Source organism: Anser brachyrhynchus, assembly GCF_964034855.1.
Source record: "Anser brachyrhynchus genome assembly, chromosome: 6".
Lineage (NCBI taxonomy): Eukaryota > Metazoa > Chordata > Aves > Anseriformes > Anatidae > Anser > Anser brachyrhynchus.
The window spans coordinates 27,216,644-27,239,955 of record NC_137700.1 but is presented as its reverse complement, the minus strand read 5'-3'; the positions used below and the strand labels follow the sequence as shown (position 1 = coordinate 27,239,955).

The window sequence follows — 23,312 nt, the reverse complement described above, 5'->3', positions numbered from 1 at the left end:
ATGAATGTTGTTTCAGGGTGTGATGTAAATAACAGAAGTATGAACAGATGTAAAGGAGACCATTGCTACACACATGTATTTTATGCCTGGTGTATGCTTTGGATGTGTCTCCACATTCGTATGCACCAGGAAATGGATTTGCAAGATGGTGCAAAGTGTAAGCTGGGTAAGTCCACCTAAGTGAATTGAGTTACAATTAATGTAAAAACAATGCATCTGAGATAAACTGTACTCCTAGAAAACGCTTTTACCTATTAAACATTGATTTTCATTAACCATTGTGGTTATCACAAGAATCTTTTAGGATTCTGTGGAATATTACCCATGAGTGCTTTCTGAATGGTAAGTATATTAGTTACTGCCAGCAGATCATCGTAGCAGTTTCCAGAAATAATGGTAATGTTGCAGCGCTTAGCCAGATGTGGATATGTAGTTATAACGTACATTATTGTTGTCTTAACTCACTGGTTATCTATGGAAAACTAATTTGTCACCCTTCCCTTCCCAATCGCAGAACAGTTTGGATTGGAAGGGACCTTAAAGCTCAGCTAGTTCCAACCCCCCTGCCTGTGGGCAGGGACGCTTTCCACTAGACCAGGCTGCTCACAGCCCCATCCACCTTGCAGAGTTGTTTGTGCGTTCTGGGAGGGACTGGGAATTGTACATTTTCCTTCTGTTAGATGCGAGCTGGCCTGTGCTTTTCAAGAGCACAGAAGAAATGTCTCTCCTGGTCTTGACACTTAGTGATACCATCAAAATGATGTCCACAGCTTGCCAAGAGACATAACCAAGCTTCTGGGTTTCCTTAGCTGTCTGTTTGGTGGTGTCCTTGAGGGGTTGCATGCACGCACCATTTATACTCCACTTCTTCTGGATTAGCAGTGCATGTGTTTGAATTTATTTTGAGCATTAGATAAGAATGCAGATGAAAGTACAGTAAAAATAAATCAGTTCTTGATTAAAAAGTTGGAAGCAAAGTTCCAGACAGGAGACGAATAGAAGAAGAAACTATTGCCTTTCAAAAATGAAAGGTGTTTCTCATCTGTTTCATAGAATCCTTGGGGCAAGTTTGGGGTACAAAAATGGAGAAGATGTTTCAGCTGACTACCTAACTCTTGCATCCTCTTCTCTGCGTAGGACCTGAAAGTGGTTTTGAAGTTGGGAATTTAAGTCCTCATCCACAGTCCTCAGCAGGACAGTGCTGACTTTGCTCTCTCTTTGTTCAGAATGGAAACAGTCCCCTGTCTTTCATTCTCCCTCCCCCCCAGTTCAAAGCTTCCTTCCTTCCTTCCTGCAGTTTCTGGATTTATACCAATGTGGATGTGATGACTCAAATTTCCCAGATGTGAAATGCAAATGAGGGAAGTGGGATCTTTCCCTTGCCTCTCTGGGGGTTTCTTGGAGTCTGATGCTGTTGTGTTTCCTAAATAATATGTCCCTCCTGCATTTTTGGGTGCTGTTATGGTATTTAGTAAGTCATGTCTTGGAGTGTTCATTGTACTCATGTCTTAAACTTGTTTGGCTTTGAGAGATTCTTGAATACCATGCAAAGCTTCTCAATGTAGCCTGTTGATGTAGGCAAATACCTCCTGCTCGCGTCAGTTTTGGGGCTTAAATCCTCAAGTATTCATGGCTGACAACATCGATCTCCCTCGACAGAGGGGTGTTTGGAACTTGTTCAGGTAACCTGCTGGTTGGTACGCAGTTCAGAAGCTGGTGGGACAGGGCTGTGCACCGTTCGTCTGTGGTCCCTACCCCAGCTCCTCTCAGTTCTGTCCCAGTTTGATGATACTGCTATGGGCTATGTGATCCCACATGAAATCCTGGGCGTTACTCTTAGGCTTTCCCCAAGGTACCTGGGTACATGGAATGGTGACATCTTTGTGTTTGTTCTTCGGAGGTTCCCATATTCAGCCTGAAATGCTGCATCCAGTCTCTGTGATTTAGGCTGAAATTTGCTGGACCGGGGACATCACACTCAGCCTTGTCTGTGCAGGTGTGGCTCAATGTCAGTGTTCAGTAAATATCCATACTTGGTTTTAAAACGCATTGCAGTACTGAACTGGGTGGCAGCGCAGAAGTTGTATTTTTCATTACAGGGTTTAACTTTTGAATTTGTAACCTAATGTTTTGAGTGGAGCACAGGAAATTGACTGGATGTGACATTCCCATTTGAGTGTGCCGATCTTGTTACGCTCCTCATTAGAAGCAGCTTTTCATTTTTTTTAGAGAGAATTCTTTTTCTGTTTGTATTTTGTGTATTGCAGTTTTCCAGATGAGACCCTGTCAGTCTGGATAACAGACTGCTGCCCATCTCTTTTCACCGTGATCATGTCCTGTGCTGCAACGTGTTACTGGAGAATTCTCTCCCTATCAGCTGTATCTGTTGGGCACCCAGCTTTCATGCAAGTCTCCCCTTAAATTATACTTTTTTTTTTTTAAAAAAAAAAAGGCTTTAAAGTTGCTCTATCTGATCTGCTTAATCTAACAAACCAAACCAACAATGCTCTTTCTGGATGAAGGCAATAGGCATTTGGGAAATTTCTTTATGAAGTATCCTCTGTCTGTTGATTCCCTTTTTCCCTCTTTACTGCAGTTCTGAAATAGCATTTCTTTAATTAGTCTGAATGCTCCTTGGCGCAGCTATAGCATGATGTCAAAAGTAGCAAATCTGACGAGCAAAATTGCATCTATTTTTTGGAAGAGACTGGAAAAAGTGTTCCTGTGGGCAGACAGAATATCGGCATGGAAGGCGGCTGAGCTGGGTTAGCCTGCTGAAGCCAGCAGCGCTTCCCCTTGTGAAGGGACTGAGAACACCATGACCAGGTAATTTCTCTGCTTGAGATGTATTAGTGTTGTGTTCCAGTAACACCTAGGACTTTTTATAAAGGCAGTTCTCAGTGTTGAGTACAGAATTAGCACTTTGTTTCCTCATCTAAAACAATTCAGGCTGTTTCTCTGTGCACCTGATGTTTAGGTCATGTTAAATACGACGTATTTGGGAAATGCAGCTGCCATGCAATAGAATGTGATCATAGCAGAGAAATTGGCACTGGATGAAGAACGTGCTGAATGCGCCATCACAAAATTGCCCTCAAGTTCACTGCAGAAATACGCAATTTGTGTCATTACGTGCTGAAAGGGCCTGGCTTCCACCCTAAATATGTGAAAATCTCAACAGTCAAAATGGGATGTAATTGGAGAACAATTGTTTTGGTAGTCTTGGTTTTCATTTTTGCAAATTGACACATGGCTGCTACGTAAACTGGCAGAGCAGCGAGCTTTTGCAGCAGGGACATCCGTGTGCAGCCCAGCCAAGCAGCAAGCACTGTATTGCTGTGCCCCATTCTTTATTTTGATGCTGCACAGCACGGGGCCCAAGTGTTGAACAGCTACCATTTCTGTTTGCTTAGGCACCTGCATGAAGAGTGTGTGGGACAGCACAGCAAGGCAGCGCAGGAGAGAACCGCTAATTGAGGATGTGCTGTAAATCCTCCCGTACCTGATCCACTGTGCTCTACTAGTCATGAAGCCAGTGTTTCGCCTTTTTCTTGTTTGTGGTTCATTCTATCGATGTCAATTTCGTTTAGCCTGATGGAGCAGCAAGGTGAAGAGAATAAACAGAAATATGCCACGCAGCTGGTTTATTCTTAATGAAGTTAATGGAGCTGAGATTAATCTTCCGGGAGCTGAAAACCGCACAATATAATGAAGCCTGTTGCTTGTGGTGCGCACTACATAGAAACAGCCCACGCATGGCCGATATTAAAATGACATGTCAGAGTTTCCAAACTCTGCTTTTTTTGCCAGAAAAGGTGGGAGAATGAAATCTTTCACATAAGAGCTCTTGCATGGGTATCTCAGGCATAACTGTAGAGGACTCTTATTGGGCAACTTGGCTGTTCTGTAGCTGGATGAGGAAATAAATTTTGGGAAACACGTGTGTAACGGTTGTACCTGGAGCTACTCAATTGCCAAACTCCTTGAAAATTAGGTGATGTTAATTTTATTGTTCCTAGAGAATGTAACAAGTAAATGAAGTTGTCAGTTTACAAATGCCTCCTGACAGTAAAGGACTATGCAGCTTATACTGAGGCACTAACTAAAAACTGTGTGGGAAAAATGAAATAAAGAGGATGTGCAGGTAGTGATAGTCAGAAAAACATGTAAAAACAAGTGGAGTGTCTTAGGGTGCCTGTGAAGGAGGAAAATGAAATCAGCTGGCACTTGAGGACGGATTAAAAACAGTCTTTTTCTTCACGTGAATTTGGAAGTTTATAGTCATTTCAAGTTTATCTAATACAACCTAATTGAAATGCATGTGCAAGAGGAAAAATGATACAACAGTGCAGGATGTGGAGCATGCAAGCTGAAAAGAGCTTTGCTCAGAAAGTAGGTTCATAGGCAGAAGATGCTAGCAGCGTGTTTCCATATACAGGTGTTGTCCAACTGGAAAAGAAAACTTCTCTCAACTGAGCTAAGATATTAATAGAATTTTCCTTTAATGTTCATTTACCATTTTTGACGTGAGTTCAAGGTTATCCTTTCATTATTGTGCTGTCAATGATCTTAGAGTAAACCAAGAGTTCCCTGTAACAACTGTTCTTTGAGATACCCCAGGTTGCTCTTTCAGGTAACTCAGAAGATTGAGCATTAAATTATTAAAATTCTCTAATAGTTTATTCCTTAGATAGCGTAAATTTCCATTGTAAATAGAAGTTCTTTGAAAAAATGTCACTTTTCATTTCACTTGGAATAGACTTTAAGCTTTTAAAGAATTTAATATCATCCTCTGTGTGTCAAGAGAAAACATTTTTTTGGACATAACTTTTATTATCTGAGCATTCTTGAGCTATTTTTGTTTCTTATGTCATCCTGTATAATAAGCTGTTTAAAGTGAAACTGATCCCACTGAAAGGATTATCGATAATGGGATCTAGTTAAGGAACAATTACAAAGTTGGTTGGAATAAAAGGATAAGAGGATATCTGTTGAGGCCTCCTTTTAAATCTCTCGCCTTTTGGTTCCTGAGTTGTCACACATGTGGTGAGACTTTGACCAAACAGTACGCATGTGACTGTCCCATCTGAACAGCTAACAGATGCACGTCTTCGTCACGGCTCCTTGACCAGTAGTGTCAGAAGATGAGAGAGGATCCAGGATTATTATAATTATAGTCATTTTCTCCTGACTCCTGCAGGAGAACAGTACCAGCCTGGAAGCCCATACTTACATTTACAATCTTTGCTGGAGTTTTTTAGCCAGATGTTTGGTTTTGTGAACTTCCTGTTGCGGTGGTTTCTGAGTAGCAGTTCAGGGTGCTGTGATATATGGCCTGCAGTTGGTCTATGGGGCCGCGTTAAGCAGCAGAGCCTGCATAGTTCCCTTCTGAAATGTTTCCATTTGTGAGTTGCTGATAGGAGCGTTCGGGTGTTTTATGGGATCTCTGGCAGGCTGAGCTGTGGCTGTAAATGCTCTGCAGCTCTGACCGGGAGGACTGGGTTTAACAGGAAGAAGAGATGGAGCTTTTTTATCAATTCTTTTGTGACTGGTTCTTAGATACATTTCTAGTTTTTTTTTGTTGTTGTTAGATAGCATCGGTCTTTCTCTCTCTCTTTTCCCTTTTCAAGTCCTTTAAAGTTTTGCCATTTATGGGCTCTCTTATCATCGCTGTCTAACACATAACGAGATAACTCCCCAATGTCTTGTCTTGCTGCTCCATATGCTCTGTTTTCCTCTGTTGTAGTTACGTGTGCCTTTTCAGTGTAGCCGTTGAAGAGCAAAGAAAAACACGGTATGATCTGGGGAAACTGGTTTCCTGTTTCTCTGTGTACTGTCTCATTCCTCCTAATGTAACTCAACCTTCTTTTCTGTAATGTTCCAGTCCTCCCTGTTTACAGGTTGGTTTTCGTGCCAGAGGCACCCTTGGGTTCTTTGTTGCAGAGCTGCCTCTCACTTACCTCGTCCTTGGTTTCGGTGTATGAGTTTCGCCAATCTCTTGCTTCGTGTGGTTGGCTATTTTTTTTCAAGCATTTTCTCCAGTTAACGCATAAGTTCCTTAAGTGTGAGCATAGGCGTGTTTGTCAGAAAAATTACTCAAATATTCTGCCTGCTGCCAGTTTGGTGTACGTATGGAGCTGAGAGGTTGCAAGCTGAGGAGCTGTACAGGAACATCAGAGAAAAATGAAAATATAAATCAGATATCCAGCTATTTTAAAAGCTACAGAGCAAAGGTAAAACATTTGTAATGAAACAGCAAGTTTTTTTCATGTTTTGCTCACCAAAACAAAACAACAAAAAGCCCACATCCTATGTGAAGAGAGATGTCCCTTAACATAACACTGGGAAACTGTAGATTTGGGCTGCAATAACAATTAGCAGAATTACACCCTTAAGTAGCATGGAAAATTCTTGCTGGTTGTTCCTGAAAGTGAGGTAATTGAGCAGCTGCACCAATATGCACTCGGCAAAGGCACTTTCCTTGCAGCTTTAAAGATTTCCTAAGAGCTAAAACAAGCTTTTGGATCTAGTTGAAGTACAGCTTGGTGAGGCTGAATGGAAGACAGAGCATGAAGAATGTGCTGATCTGCTCAAGATGTGTCAGTTGTTTGTTAACTTCCAGTGTGTGATTTCACTAAGACAAACTGTTACTTGTGAGTAGATGCATGTTTTCACGATGTGCATGTAGCAGAATATGTTCTTCCTGGTCAGAGATAACACTTCCTTTTTTTTATAGCAAACAAAGTGTTTTTTTGATAGTTTTTTGTCTCTTGACCTCCATTCATTTCCCTGTCTTTCACTGTAGCATTTGATGTTTCCTTCCCAGCTTAGTAGCTGCTGTGTTGTCATTTTCTGAAGTTTTCTACCCTTTTTTAAAAGGTGTAGAGCGTGTGCTGTGATTTTATCCTCGTGGCAGATAGGGCTCTGGCTACCCTTAGACTGGTTAAGAAGCCTAGGGTTTCCAGATAATCTTAGAAAAATAATTTATAACTGCTCTCAACTGAACTGATCTATGCATGAAACATTTTGTCTGCTATTAAAATGGGGAAGGTCTCCAGAGTAAATACTTCTGCCTATATGGCATCAGATGCTGATAGCACATACGACTGAAGGAGAAAAATTGTAATATTACAGAGGGAAATTTTAGGCAAATAGAACGCACGTTTTCCAGTTAAGATTGGCCAAGATGTGAGAGTTCATGTCACTGTTCTCATTACTTTTCAAATGAAAATTCGTATGGTGTTACTAATAAATGATGATGATTGTTTTGCTTTTTTCTCATTCAAAATGCGACGCTTCAAGTTTTTCTGTACTCTCTGCTGACTTTTGTAGACATCGTATCATCTCTGACTTTAAGGATTGTAAATTGTTGTCTCTGCTGCTGTTTCCCATAGCATCTGTGTGTGTTTGTTTTACTTCCCATGCGTTTACAATCGAGATTTAACTTGTGTTTGTTTCTCAGCACTAACTAGCTTGCTGCATGAGAAGTTATAGCCAAAAATGTCAGCTGTTATGTGAATCAAAATTGTGCATGCTGGAGATGGAAAATTTACTATTACGTGATCTATTCATCCCCTGTGTTAGTGTAGGTGCTCTCATTGTTCTCTGCTCTTATTCTGCAGCTAGCTTTAAAAAATGACACTTGGTGCTATTGCTGCCACCGGTGGTATTCCCAACACTTTGTAACGAGACAGGCTGGCTGAGGAGCCCCGTGTTTCAGAGCACCAATCTGCTAGTCACAGCTGATCTTTCAGCTAATGTATTGTTGCCCGTAGCTTCTCCCAAACTGTGTTCCTGCTATTGTAATTTCCTTCAAGAGCGAGGAAAAGTAAGCAAATTTTGCCTGATCCTATGCGCGGTTTGTTCATGCGCAAAGGTATCCTGCAGTGTTTCCCATGTTTTCTTTCACGAGCAAGGAGACAGAGTGGTTACTCTACGGCAGCCTGGTGTGGGAACAAGATCGTTTAAATTGTGCTGGTCAGACCAGCGTATGTCTCATGTGATTTGTGGTCTATCAGTCAGACTAAGAAGGCTGAAGACTTCCAGCGTCACACCCTGACACCGCTCCAGACTCAGAAATGGGCCTTCTCAGATGGGATCCTCACTGTTTGTCCTGCTTTGTGCCTGGGGACTCATTAAAGCCATTCTTGTAAAAGATTTGTTATACCAATATCTGTATACAGGTTTTTTTTGTCTTCATACCTTTGGCTGTAAATTGCCCCAAATGTGAAATTAAGCAGAAAAGTGTGAGCCAAAACTCAGGCCTGACTTTGACACTTTAAAAAGCCATCAATTCATGGTCTTAGAAGTCCTTAGAATAAAACTTGATGTGCGTTGCCTGGTTGTGTATTTTGAAATGTGTATATTTGACTCTTTCAGGCAATTCCTCATGTTCATATTCATAGAACCGCAGAATGGCTTGGGTTGGAAGGGACCTCAAAGATCATCTAGATTCAACCCCCCTGCATGATATATAGTGTGTATATATTGTGCGTGATACTGCTCTCAGTTGCATTTAGGTGATTTAATGTTGATTAGAAACAGCCCATTACGGTATATATCCATATATACCATGTATAGTATATGTATATCCTGTATTAGAGATTTTCTTCCATTACTGCTGGGAATTATAGTAACATACCATAGTATATACAGTAATTATATAGTATGATTATTAAAAATAAAAACCAGCGGCTTTGGGATTAAATTGTTAGTTTTACAAGGCTCATGGTTTCAGCTGTAAGCCTCCCAAGAAAAATAATGGTCATGGTGACAGTTTTTCGTGTCATATGGTGTGTATTGTCCAGTAGAAGAGCACATATGGCATTAACTATCCTAATAGGTTTCTTTTGAAACATAAGCTTGTGTGAATGAAAGGAAATAGCCTGCCTTGCCTTTTCATGCCTGATTAGTTTTTGCAAATAAGTCTTGCATATTGAGGAAAAGAAAACAAATTGACGTTAATAGCAGCCCTAGAACATCAGATAAATAGAGGCAATCTTCTGGATAGCTCGTTCTGTAGGTGCGGGATTTGGTTTCTAAAATGTTCTCTGCCTTTCTATTAGAAAGCAATTCAGTAAGACTGACATCTGCAAATTAACAGTGCAGACTATTTTTTTGGTGTGAGTTACTGTCTTTTTTATTAAAAAATAAAAAAAGCTACTCAGGCTCTGAGCACTAAAAGAACAGGATAGAAAGCTATTTCTGCTTAAGTTAAGTACAGCTCCTCATTTCACTAAAACCCAGACATGAACCTCAAGGGCATTACAAACCAAATTAGTTTTTCACAGCTTGAATAAGGCTCTTCCATAAACACGAAGGCTGAAAGGATGACAACTGTGAAAGAGCTCAAAATACATTTTCTGTAAGTTTATCACCGAGATTTCTAGGTGAGGGCATATCAGTCTCCGCAGCCCTGCTGACTGCTTTTCTGGCTGCCTCTCTGTCGAGGAGTGCTCGAGGGCTGGCCTGCAGCTTTCCCAAGCAGAGCATTTGCCAGCGCCTTCCCAGGCTGTGCCATCCCCCCCAGGGACCTACGCGGGGTGGCCTTGGTGCTTCCCCTCCGGGTGCGTGCAGGAAGCCGTGTTCTCATCTTGTGCCTGGGCACTGCTGGGTGCCATCAGCATCCTAGTTTTCTCCAGAGGGATCCGAAGAGCGTTTGTTTGGTACCTCCCTCCTTCACCAGGACATCTCCAGCTAATCCAAAGAGGGTTTTTGGATCCTTCTCACCCAAGTGTAGAATCCAGTGTGCAGCATCAGTAAAAAAAAAGGCGAGAGCAACGCTTTCCCCAAACTGACTGCAGCAGTCTGGGAAAAAAATGTCCCAATCCCACATGTTCGTGGCAGCTCTGCAGTGGTGTCCTTTCTCAGGACAAGATTTTCTTGAAGGTGGAAAAATTAATATACCAGATATGGGAAAAATGTCAGCTGAAGGCCACTTTGAATAAAAAGCCTTTTCAGCATTTCCCAACAGTTATCGTCATATCTTAATATTTATTCAAAGATATAATGGTATACTATTAAGTGCCTGATCCAGAGACGTGCACTTCTGATTTCTCAAACTGATAGGGATGACTCAAAGCGATTGGAGTATCACATAGTTAAAAATTTAACTGTAAATAAGAAAGCTAGATAAAATATTTAGTTGCCTTGTCACATTTAATGAGACCTTAACGATCTTAAAAGGAGGAGATAAACGCCATGTAATTATAAATCAATAAATGTGTAAGTAATTCTGTAAACAAACAAAAACCTTCCACAACCATTACCTACCCATCGTGTGTTAAAAATAATTATGGGAAATAAATATGAGGAAAGCATAGGGGTATGATCAGCATCAGAGAATTCTGCCGCTATCTGATGCTCCCCGTGTGTCCTCAGCAGCCCCTCAACACCAAAACTTCTACGAGTTTGTTGCAGAAGTTTTGTGCAACTGCAGTTGTGCAGTAGGGATTGATCCTTCCCTACCCAAAAGGCTTCCTGATATTTTTTGTAATTAATTTTGGCTATTCTCACTTATTTGCGGGAAGGGGAGAAAAGGATGTTAAAATGGAGACAGTGATGGCAACCTTCCCCCCCAGCAGTGGAGTTGTTGGCTATCAGTTAGCCAATTAGTAGAGCTCGTCTTTCAGCAAGAAAGTGCATGTTTTCTGGAACATGCATGGCCACAGCCTTGCTACAGGTGTGTGCTGCTGAGTTTTCTCAGCTCCTGCCCCTTTTTTTGCACCGCCGTACTCATGTGTGCCCCTCTCTGGCATCTCCTTTCTCTACCAGCTTTTTAGCATCCCTTTGCTTTCCTTGTTGCTTTTCCTGTGCCCACACCTGGGCTTCGATCAGTCTGTCCTCTTCAGCAGCAATCTGTCTCCCCTATATGCAGAAACTCAAGCAAATGAGCTGTGTCTGCTGATCAGCATCCCGAGAGATGGGAGCTAATAAGCTGCACTCTCACACAATCCATCTTCTGTATCTTGATACGTTTTGGATGGCGGGCAAGTTCTAGCAGATGTTTGTATGATGCCTAGCACCGTGACACCTGCTTCCTGATCAGAAGTCTCAAAGTACTACCAGAATACAAGTATGTTATCAATGTTGCTCTTAATCGATATCAGAGGGAACTTCCCTACCCCTTCCCCCCCCAAGAAAAAAAAAATAAAAATTGAAAAGGTGTTGAAGATGTGCAGAGTAGAGTATCCAGATTGATTCAGGTACATTGTAGGTAGATATCTGGAAAAAGAGTGAAGCACTTATTGCAGTCTGCATAGTAAGCCTCTTGTCGTAACGTGGTGGCATCAATTAGAAGTTAGGTTGTTGGGTGGTGGTGTTGTTTTAATTTGTTTTATTATGTTTGCTTTGTTTCTGGTATAATTCCCTAAATGAACTTTCAGGTGAGTGGTAACCATTTGTAGCACTGCTGGGGAGGTACTGAAGTTGTGAAGATTTACTGGGAAGCTGAATGTGTGCCTAGTTTTTATAAATACCCATAATCATCAAAATTTCTGTCTTCCACAAAGAAAGTTTCAGTGGAGCAGTCTATCAGTCTTACCAGGAAAGCATTAGCTTTGGCTTTATCTGAAGATTGGACAGAGCCACCTTTAAGCAGAGAAGAAAGCTGAGGCTATAGATCAGCAGCCTGGAGATGCTCAATGGAGCTATTTTTATTGAGGAACATGGGGTTGGAAGGGACCTCTCGGGTCATTTTGAAACAAGTCAAAGTCATAAGCATGCAATTCTTGATAAATGGCCTCAGATGAAGTCAAAACAAGCTGTTCTTTTCCAGTTAAATAGCTGACCTAGGGTGCAGAATGGGACAGCTCTTTATTGGAAGAAAAATACTAGATTAGAAATAACCTTTGAATCCTAAGAGCTGTACCAAATTAAAGAGCATTTACTTCCCCTGTATTTAAGAACAGCGTGGAGTTTAGCTGGCTGCCACACTGCTGACTGAAGTGCCTACCGTGGTATGCAGCTGCTAGGGGGGGAAAAAAGGCAAAAGTAGGCTGAAGAAGTGCCATTTCCTACACTGTGCAGTTGACACTTGTGCAGCTGTCAGCATCTTCGGGGCTCCTGTCAAATACTGTGTCCCCTTTGAATGTGCTCCACTGTGTTTGGTGACGTGTAGGAAATGAGGTAAGGGGCTGGCAAGCCTGTGTTGGGGGGACAAACGGACGGACAATGTTGTTCAGTGGGGAAAGGGGGGTCTGGTCTCAGCAAATATTTAACCTTACACATCTCGTGGTCCATTGTAAATGCTCTGTGGCAATGTTTCTCTCTGTTCTTAAACTTTTTTTTCCCCCCTCTCCCATCCTTTGTTGCACCTTCTGTGCCCTTTTTGTTCTTCTTCAGTTATAGTTCTTTTCTTCTGTTTTTATTTATTTATTTATTTATTTATTTATTTATTATTAAAGGTGCAGCAGTTGGAGAAAAAGGAACAGAAAATGAGAAAATTAAAGCAAGAGGTTAACATATATAAAAGTAGCAAAAGCCTACAAATAATGCTTGGTACAATCGTAAGGATAAATAAGAAATACAGTAAAACTATCCTAACGAGCTATGTAAATAGGGTGAATGTAGGAAAATATTAAAACTGTCCTGGAGCTCGGTGAATAGGGTAAATGTAGCAAACATGCACAGTTCCATTACCTTTCAGTCTAAGCATTAATGGATTTTCTCCAGCTGTGCCTAGGCCGCTTTATACTTGTTCTTCATAAAATTCGTCTGCACGAATGTTCTCCAAGTGACTTTGAAAGCTGTGTACGTTGCTGTTCACAAGAAAAACAGAGTTTAAATTCCTTTGTGTGAATAAATCTGCTCTGGAAGTGCGTCCTGGCATTCATACGCAGACTGGCACAAGTTTCTCGTGCCCAGCTCAACCATCATTGCTGTGAAGGTAGTGAGTGGCACCTACAGAGTATGTATACGTATACATTTCAATTTTACATCGATCCAGAAAGAAAATTGGTGTGTTATGCGCGTTTCTGTAGTGCCAAACAGGTAAGAATTTGTTGAATCCCATGCTTATTTACGCTGGTATTTAGATTTGAGCTAACTCCTTTGGGATAAACTACACAAAATCCTTTTGTGCAGTTCTGAAAGGAATTGCAAAGTCATCTTAGCGTGCAGCTGTTTTAACTTTGTGTAGCCAGGCTGGTGTGGAGGAGCAGAAAGCAGCGGGGGTGAGAGCCCAGGCTGGGCACCGGGGCTGCGTGCTCCCGCTGTGGGCACTCTGCCAGTGTGCCTGCTTTTTCATCTGAATTCATTGCCTGCTCAAAACAACGCGTTTTCAGAGAGCCTCCAGGCTGCACAGCATGTTAGGTGGTGGTTCTTGAGGTGACGGTGATGCCCAGGTACATCAGTGCTGCAAGTCACGCAGCTTGACCCCAAACAGACGAGCACAAATGCACCCGGTGCTCCTCGGAGCAGCGATGCTTCCTTGCTCACATCGCCTTCATTTCGTGCTGTAGCAACACCGTTATTCAGCAAGTTTGTTTAAAAAAGGTCCTTGCAGTGGCAGGAGCGGTGGGCGGAGGGGCAGTGAGGGCTTTGCTGTCTGCTCCCATGTTATAGAGGTCAGCAGCAGCTGGCTCTGCGCAGGGCAGTTGCTAGGCTGCCGTGGATTGCTGCGCTCCTTTCCCTTGCAGGAGGCACCACGTGGCGAGGTGCAGGATTAACCTGGTACTTTCTCACTAGCTTTGCCCACTCCTTTCTGCTGCTGGCTGAGCAGGCACAGCAGGGGAGATGCTCTCAGGGGGAGAGCATCTAATGTGCCTAGCATCTAGTGCGCGTAGGGCATTAATGTCGGAAGCAGTCACTGCTCTGTGAGCTGCCAGGGTAACTGAGGCTTCCTTAGGTATCAGCAGAATTGGTTGCCACCTTCACCCTGCTGCTGCCGTCTGTGAACCCATGGCAAAGCATATTTATTTAGTGCTCGGCTGAGCATTACCTGACAAAGGGTGCAAACAAATAGAGCTCTTTCATGAGCTTTTCTTTCGACCTTGATTTCTTCAGCTAGATCAAGCAGCTGGAGCTTTTATGTGTGGATGAGGTGTGTTATAAGAGCAGCCAGGACTGCTAGTGGGGATCAGGCCTTACAGTGCTAAAGGTTGAACAGATAGATAATTCGGGTCTTATGCTGCACCAGAAAGCTTGAGGAAAGATGCAGCACTAGAGTGAACTAAGGTAGGGTTGGGAAGGGAGGAGAACATGGTTCCCCAGATGAAGTGTGTGCAGAGTCTGCAATCTGTACTGTCCATGGTGTAGAAACTTAGAAAACAGCATCAGGGTGTGAGCCAGTGAAGTTTTCTAACCTCGGCATAAATCTGTTAGAATGCCATACTAAGTGCTTATTAGGCATGCACAGCGAGAAAGCAGGTGATTATTTAACTTAACAGCTTAGCTATTAGTTCAGTGGCTATGACAGGCACAATACTCCCTGAAGGGAGCGTGAAGTCAAGGAGACGGTTTGCACAGGTCCTGCTGTGGGAAGGTTGGGTGGCCTGTTGTTGTGTTTGCCAGGCAACTCCTATAATGGCATTGTTTTCAGCTGCTGGTAGCCTCATTCAATGTTTGCTGTTCATGTGTGTGTGTTAGCGGGCAGGGATCTCTGAAAACAACAGCAAGTGATCATGTAACCAAATACCTAATCAATATTTGCTTAGCCTGATATGTCATCAAATTCTTCACAAGTGTGCTAACATACAGCAAAAATGCTAACTGGGGTCTCAGACCCTTTTGAAGCTTGCCTGGGAAGCTGGATCAGGGACCTAGGCTGGGGACCACGCACCCTGCTCTTGCTGTACGTGCATTAAAAGTAGCTAGGGCTTTCCATTCGGAGACTGTTGAATCCTCTGAAAGATTGTGTGTATATTTCTACTTTATTACAACATACTTAATAAATCAGGGTTATTGTTATCTCATCTGACATTTCTGGAACTTCCTCTTCCACCCTTAATAACCAGAATTTGAAATACAATTTTCATCCCTCCAGGAGGGGCAGCAAAATATATTGCTCAGATCCAAAATAAGAATCCCTGCCTTGCCAAGATACTACAAAAGTGCTGCAGAGGTATGTCTGAATCGCATAGGATCCCTCTGTGGTGTATCATGTGCTTATTGCAAACTCCACCAAACTGCAGTATGTGTGATTGCCAGCAAAACTTCAAGCAAAATCACTGGCACTTTATCAGTGTGCTATTAATTCAGGCAGCTGTCACGGATCGTCATGGGCTATTCTATAACCCAGGCATTTGAACATAACATATTAAACCTGTAATAAATCCATCTTTGAGGCCTCTAGTGTTGGATGCAAAGTGTGGTTGCTGCTTGGTACTTGCTGTGCTTGTTCAAATGAATTTGTTAGGGTGATGTTGCAATTGGAGGCTTCGTTGCCACACCAGGGTATAATCTGTCTGTGACACTCTGGCTTCATGCTAGATTGGATATCTGCTTTTCTTGTGGCTAGGTTAGAAGCAGATACCTATGAAAGTGTTGAATGTTGTTTTCCATCTGCATAGACAGGGAGACAGGGATGTGGTTGTTGTTTGCATGAAATTGTACTGTTTTTTTATGCCCTGGTCATTTACTGATCCAGAATGAAGAATCGTGTAATGACGCAGCCTTCACCATCAGACAGTTGCTGCTTGGAGCTATGCAGACAGGGATGCAGAATTGACCCTATTAGTTAAAAAATCAAGAATGAGTCATTAGTTCAAGTCACTCCAAAAGTAAAGTACACCCTGTAAAATTGTGTCATATGGATGGATTCAGCAGTTAAGATGTATGGTCTGCTCACAAATCTGCGGTGCATGCTGGAGGGCAAATACAAAATGTGGGCATCAAGTAGCAAGTCCATGGATGTGTCCTCTGTATCATGTGCCTGGAATCCTGTAATCTTCGATTGCATGCTTTTTCAGCTTCCCTAATGGTCTTTTAACATAAATTTTGTGAATAATACTATACTTCCTTGCCTACACACATACTTTCTTATCTTACTGCGTTAGCCCGTCTGGTTTACCCCTCTATTTGTCTGTGTGCTTCCTCAAGGCAGAGCATGTTTTGTTTGTGTCAGATTTTGTTTCAGAACATAGTGAGGAAGAAGTGTGTGGATATGCACTGGTCCGTGTAGTGCTGTTTGTTTGTCTTGAAGCCAATAGGTAAAGTCAAAAAATGGACTTTATACTTCAAGGAAAAAGTCACAAGGCTTGTGAGGAGGCCAGTGATGTCCTCTGGATCATGTGGACATCTGCAAAGGCTGCCTAGAAAGCTATGTCAGCTACATAGGCAAATTTTGGTACGTGTTGGAAAGTTGTGTCAGAAAATGAAAGCTGTCCTGTCTCCACTCTGAAAGCAATCGAGCACCTTGAAGATGTAGTTTTGACATCTTAAACTCATTTGGATCTCCTTTGCTTTGTGTGTTTTATTCTTATCAGCTGTGGAAATGAACTTGTAAAGACTGCATCCAGCTGGGACCCTTTACAGTCACTTTAGAGCATGCATGAGATACCAGGTTTGGAGCTGCTTACAAAAGCTGTGATAGTTGCAACTGTGAACTCATTTGATCTTTCTGAGCTGCTGTGACCATTGCTACGTGATCCGAACTGTGGCCATGTCAGACATCCCATTTGAGATGTGACCTATCCTTTCTATAAAGAGTGAAGCACTTACATGATCAGACAGAGTGGAGCAATGTGTATCTTTCCAGAGCCATGGAAGTGATGAGTAAAACTGGTCATTAGAGATTTTCTTTTTATCATAAGTGAGCTCTCTTCTAATTCATTAGTGCGTGTTATATAGGGATAGTACTTCAGGCTGCAATGAAGATCCCTATTGTGCTAGACACCATATAAATACAGAGAATACAAACCTTGCAAAAACCTTATCACACTGTTTAACTTACAATGAAACAGATATTTGGAACAATAGAGGAGAAGAGTATAATAAAAACTGCATTAGTGCATGTTCTAATGCTTATAGTTGGCATAGTTTTGGTCTCTGAATCATTAAAAGCTTTAAACAAATATTTACTTGTAAATAAATATTAGCAAAGCCTATTACACAAAGAGAAAATAGGACTTCTTTCCAAGTAGTATACAAGATTTTTGGCCTCAAGTAAAATAAGTGAGAGCTTACAGTCTGAGGAGCACACAGGCACAAATAAATGGTGCTTGAGGAATACACGAAGACCTGGCTACGTTTAATGGTAGTCTTTTCTGCTTATGGGACTGGATGGTAATTTCGTATAATTTTGCTATCTTTTGTGTTTTTTTTATCCACTGATATTTTTCAGGGATACTATTTCAAGCATTCCTTCACTGCTCAGAAGTGTTGACAAACACACACATCATTGTGAGGCTACAAATGGTTCAGGTGCCTCATACTACAGTCCTTTTAGACTTCTTCCTTTGAAAACTGCTTGTAGTTTTTCTGCTCTTAACATTTGTAGACTGACTTACCTTAGCCTATAGCTCTTGATTATGCCTTGTGCGATCAGCTTTGAAAGCCAAGAGGGTAGATTAGGACAATGCTTCTTACGCTTTTTAAATCAGAAGACTACCAAACCTTTTTAAAAAAATTAAAAAGACTCCAGTGATCCTCCTGTACAGCATTGTTTCCGGGTATCATTTATAACCTAGAAGAAATGAAGCTCAGTTGTGTTTTTTTTGTGTGTTTTTGTTGTTGTTTGCTTGCTTGCTTGCTTGCTTTTTTTTTTTGGCATTTCTGTTTTCTCCCAGTTTGTTCACCTCTAAGTTTGGCAATGTGTGTACATTTTTTTTCCAATAATTTTGTAATCTTTTTGCAATGCACCTTCTGATATTTTGGGGGAAGGCAGCTTGTGAATACTTCTCAAAGGCTCACCTGTGGTGATATTTAAGGCCAGCTCTGGGTAACCTTTCTGGTTTGGGTCAGAGAGCTCTGTTCTACTCTGATTTTTACAAGGAATATTCACTTCTCGTACAAGGGTGAATTTTTTTATATGAATCATAGAATCATAGAATATCCCAAGTTGGAAGGGACCCGTAAGGATCGTCAAGTCCAACTCCTGGCACCACACAGGTCTACCCAAAAATTTTAGACCACATGACTAAGTACACAGTCCAAACACTTCTTAAACTCTGACAGACTTGGTGCATTGACTGTTTCCCTGGGGAGCCTGTTCCAGTGTGTGACCACCCTCTCGGTGAAGAACCTCTTCCAGATGTGTAGCCTAAACCTCCCCTGCCGCAGCTTGACACCATTCCCATGGGTCCTATCACTGGTGATTAAGGAAAATAGATCGGTGAATTCCACATTGTATTCCCCCAAAAGTGAATTTTGCACTAAACTGTGTACCGGGAAGTATAGCTGCTTTGAACAGAGACTGCAGTTTAAAATAAAGTCCAGGCCAGGGACTAGTGTGTGCTGGTGGAGCCCCACTGAACGTAACTGAGCTGCAGTGGTGGGTGCCGGCAAAGTAAGTTGGCTGTACGTGCTGTGACATCTGTGGGGAAAAGCCTGTCGTGGTAGGATGCAACTGCTGAGGAAATTACCCTGAGGAAAGGGATACCAGACACTGGGACAAATTCTGGTGACGTAGTGTTGCTTCTCACACACTTCAATACAATGTGTTTGAAAGGAAAGCCTCACCTTTATGTACCAAAGCTGCGCTTCCTAGCCAGGCAGCGTGGTTTCACAGCTCCGTACCCTGACCCCCGTCTACCTATTTTTCTTCCCTTTCTGCAGATGGCGAGCAGCCCACAGGCCGGGCCGCCCCAGCGAGCAGCGGTGGCAGGAGCCAGCCCCTGGCCCTGAGGTGGGGAAGAGGAGCGTCGCCGCACCGCGCCATGGCCCCGCGCAGCGGCCCACCTGATGGCGGCTGGGGCTGGATGATCGTTGCCGGCTGCTTCCTGGTCACCATCTGTACCAGGGCCGTGACGAGGTAAAGGGGCTGCTGCTTGTCTCTCCGGCCTGCTGTGGCACTACCCCTTTCTTTTTTCCCCTTAGAAATATTTCTCAAAAATGGAAAGAAGAGGAATAGACCACTGCCTTGCACAAACACGATGTATGTGTTTGGGGTGAGATGGCTTCCACAGCTGCTGCTGGGCCGCTTTGTTGTCAGCTGGAAACAGAGGAGCCTGGTTCCTGTGAACGTGGATGTTAAGCTGAGAGACAGGCACCCTGGGGAGGGAGAGGCACTGGCACAGCATCTTCTTGGACAGTCAATATAATATAAATGTAGTGTTTCCTACTAAAAAAGTACATATTTTAAAATAAAACTGTCAGGTTTAAGGATCTGAAGTCTAGGATCTTGGGATAAATAGCACAGAAGTGGCATGCAAACGTCGACACAGTGTAACCTCTCTCAATTAGTTAAATCTGTCTGAATTAGGTTCTAAATCAGCCTGATTCCCCTGTTAGGATCATAGCTGGACGCCATTTTGTGATTCCATTGTTGCCAGTGCAAAGCAAGGATTCTTCCCTGGTTGAATCACACTAACCAAAGTGCTTTATATAAAGTACTGTTGGGATTACTAAACTTGCATGTGCCGTTTGATGTTTTGTCTCATGTATTAATTATCTTCATTTTCAATACCCTTTTGCAACTGTTTAAAAATGTCCATCCATCTGGGATCTAGACAAGCCACAGATTTAATTTTCCTGGGAGCTGGAGAAGACCTTCAAGCAGGTTCTCTTTATTGCTGAAGAATGAGACCGCTTTCTCTGAGGCAAATATCCCAGGTTTAACAGATCGTTGTTCATGTTGTCTTTCCTAGGTGCATCTCAATTTTTTTTGTGGAGTTCCAGGCATATTTTGGGCAGGATTATGCCAGAACAGCTTGGATCCACTCCATTGTCGACTGTGCCACGATGCTCTGTGGTGTGTATTACACTTTGACGACAAGTGTGACTGCTTTTTCTTCAGCTCCATCTGGTTTTGGCACACCCGTCAGCCAGTGGAGTAGGCTGGGAAACATGGTTGCTGCGGACTCTCTGGGGTCTGGTATAACCGAGCTGCTTCCCTCAGCATAGCTGGGCAGGAAGGGAGTGTCTTCATACTACAGAAAAGAAACAGAATTTTGTTTTGTCAAATGATCTAAGTTTCCAGAAATGTACTTTTGTCAAGGTCTAGTGGGACAAGTTGTGTTTGAGAGCTGCTAACTGAGCATGTGTTTCTGTTGCCGATTGATTGGAATCATATTTGAGAGTTAGCACAGTCTGTACTTCTAGCCTTCGAATCATGTCACATCATCATCATTTTAGCAGACTTGTATTTACAAATATTCTTTTCCCTTAAAAGGAAGTTCTGTGCTACTAAGAATAATATGCATCAATTCAGCAGCTGTATTAAAGTTTCTTATGGGTTTACTTCAAAATTATACAATTAGGTGAAAATTCAGGCTTTAATCCTGCCATACAGGGATTAATCCATGAGAATAGCCGTGAGGGCATAGGGACACAGCTGAATTGAGACATAGCATCTCTTCTGCATCAGCCAGGTTATATCTTGAAAAAAGATAGATGAGGATAAGCTTGTCCTGGCATTGCAGGTAGCAGAGAAGGAGAGGGCTGGTGATGACACCCCCTGGTAGAGGCAGGGTGACCTGGGAACTGTTATTGTAGGAGAAGTTCAGGACAGGTTTGGTGGCTCTGGAGATGGTCCAAATGATGCGAGACCTCTCACACCTAAGTCTGGCACAGAGCCTGCAGGAAGGACGCCTGAAGTTTCTGAAGTCTGAAGAGCAGATTGAATGTTGGGGAAGGTCTCTGCAGTTGTAAGAATGGAATAAAGAACAGCGTGGGCCGTATCCGGTTGTTGCTGTGGCCTCTCTTGACCCTGAAAACTTCAGAATAGCTGTGTCCCGTAATGACTTTGATCTGCTGAAAAAGCTACTGTAAACTTTAGTTTTATCCTGACTTTCAGGAAAATAATTTTAGAAGGTTTTTGATTCTCACACCATTCTGATAGGAAGGGATGCTGAAAGACCACCCTGCATTGCTGTGATCACCACTTTCCCCTGCTTGCCTGCTGCGTCCTTTCCCTTGATGTTAGTTGCAATGAACTATGTCTGAGGACTTGCTATTAACTACCAGCTTTATTTGTTTCTTTGAAGCCCCACTTGGGAGTTTAATCAGTAATCATGTATCCTGCCAAGTTGGTATCATGCTAGGAGGGCTGCTTGCATCTACTGGACTAATTTTGAGCTCCTTCGCCGCCAGCCTGGAACATCTCTACTTATCGTTAGGAGTCCTTACAGGTAGGAGACACTCAGCTCCTTTGGTCCAGTCAGGAAAACGACACAGGAATGTTAAAAAATGATAGTCTTTCCTTTAAAGAGGGGTGATCTCTTCTCCATGTCGTATTGCCACAGCAGTGGTCCATGGAGATACTGAGGCTTGTTCCCCTCATTGTAAAAAAAGGGGCTCTTGCTGCAGTCAATGGGTCTTGTACAGCCCAAATACTGCATGCTGCAAAAGCATCTCTTTAACGTTGTTAGAGAGAAGACTATGGGAAAAAGCTGTGAAATTATGGGAGGTCAGGAAAGACGTCTGCTGCAGGAGATACACATAAAATTTTCTCTTTTGCCTGTGATTTGTGAGGGTTTTGTTATGGCAGTGGTTCTAGAGTGCCCCCAGATATTTTCATATTAAAAAATGAAATTTAAATCAAAACAAAAGGACTAGGTGGGCAGAGTAGCCCTGGGTGAATACCTAGTACCTCAGCTGTGGACTTTATTTTTATCTGCATTATATTCCCTTTGAAAAATGAACACATCCCTGGCTGATAGTATTGCTGTAGCAGCTCCTCCGTTTGCGTTCAGGTATGTTGATAGCAGATATTTTTGCTCTGTCCAGTTATATCCCATGTTTGCTGTGAACTGAGGAACATTAGTGGTGCCCATGGTCACACTGACATTCTTTCATTATTAATACTGACCTGGTAGCCACGGTGATATAAGCCCTTGTACTTGGTCCCCTGCTGTTTAGTAAGGAGGTGGTGGAATTACTGCAGTTCACATGCTGCCAACAGCTTATTTAAAAAAAAAAATCCGTATTGTGGTGCATGTAGCTCCTTCATTACAATGTTAATCTGTTGACAAATGTGTTCATAACAAATAAAAAGGTTCCTTGTAATTCAAAAGGGCTGTGCCACATACCACCCTAATGCCGCTGAGGCTTCCTTAATGAAAACCACAATGAATATTGGGGTGGAAAAGCAATTGCACTTTGTAGATGGGGCTGTAAAGAGTCCATTCTGCAAGCAGTTAACTTCTAGCCTGTAGGGAGTGATTAGAGATAACTGTTGGTAAATGCTAGTGGTGATGCTCCAACCCAGAGAGGAGGTAGGAACATAACTGACAAAGGTCCATAAAAATGCAGGACTTGAAACTGTGAAGAGTGAGGCAGCGATGAGAAGGGGGACTGACAACAGGTAGCAGAGCTCACTCTAGAAGGTGTGGAAATATTTTCAGTCACAAACTTTGCATTTCCACTTTTCACTGGACATTTTTGGCTTTTGGGGACCTATTTCTCCTGCCAACTCATTCAAAATAGAGTGTACTTGCCACAGCTGCTCTGCCATCTCCTTCCCTTGCCCCCTCTAATCCACTTAGCTCAGCGCCTGCCCAGCACAGAGGAGGCCTTTGAGGAGAACCTTGCAAGCCGGTTATGGCACAGGTGATTACCTCCCTGGCTGGCAAGTTCTGCTAGAAGCCATGGGGACCCTTTTAACCCGAATGTAGGATGTGTTCCAAAACCCTAGTCAGGAACACGTTTCAGTGTCTGATTCAGAAATGCATGTTTTAGTATCAGTGCAAGTATTTGATGGTTAAAATCTCTCTGGTTTCTGCAGCAGAGACCACAGTCTCTTCCAGGAGATGGATTTTATTTGTCTGCTGACTTGGACATGGCTTTGTCTTTTGAGGCTTTTTTCCCCTCTGTACCTTTACCCAGGGATTTATAAATGCTCAGGGCTCCAACCAGCTGCTGCATTGAGTTAGTTTAGCTGACTAAAACATGTTTAGTGCAGGATATCAGTGACAGAGTCTAACTCCTTGTGCTGCCTTTGAGACCTGAAAATTAATGGTTGGGTTTGCACCAGACTGAAACACAAAGCATTGCCTCACCAGACCAGTGTGCCCCACACCGGTGTCTGTGCAGGCTCTGGGATGAGACCTCATGTGGTATCCATGAGTCCTCATCTGGTATCCAGGAAAAACTGACATGCTGTTTTTCTGATATTCATTGGTAGTCCTTGTTCTTGTTATTAAATGCACCCCATCACTCCTTTCTGAGCCTTGTTATCATAGATTTATAACGATCCGTTAGATTTGTCGAGTCAG

At 42.6% G+C, this 23,312-nt stretch overlaps 1 protein-coding gene across 16 annotated transcripts in view; it reads left to right on the top strand.

Moving 5' to 3' along the window:
• The window catches only part of SLC16A12 (solute carrier family 16 member 12), a 44,111-nt gene that overhangs the window by 15,092 nt on the left and 5,707 nt on the right, over positions 1-23,312 (top strand). For 11 of the 16 annotated variants that reach the window (XM_080597733.1, XM_080597722.1, XM_080597726.1 and 8 more), the window contains 3 exons: positions 18,715-18,910; positions 19,746-19,849; positions 21,084-21,227. In XM_080597733.1, coding sequence (XP_080453859.1) covers positions 18,816-18,910; positions 19,746-19,849; positions 21,084-21,227 — 343 coding nt within the window. In that variant the 5' untranslated portion in view covers positions 18,715-18,815. The other 5 variants (XM_080597721.1, XM_080597723.1, XM_080597735.1 and 2 more) reach the window with 5 other exon arrangements.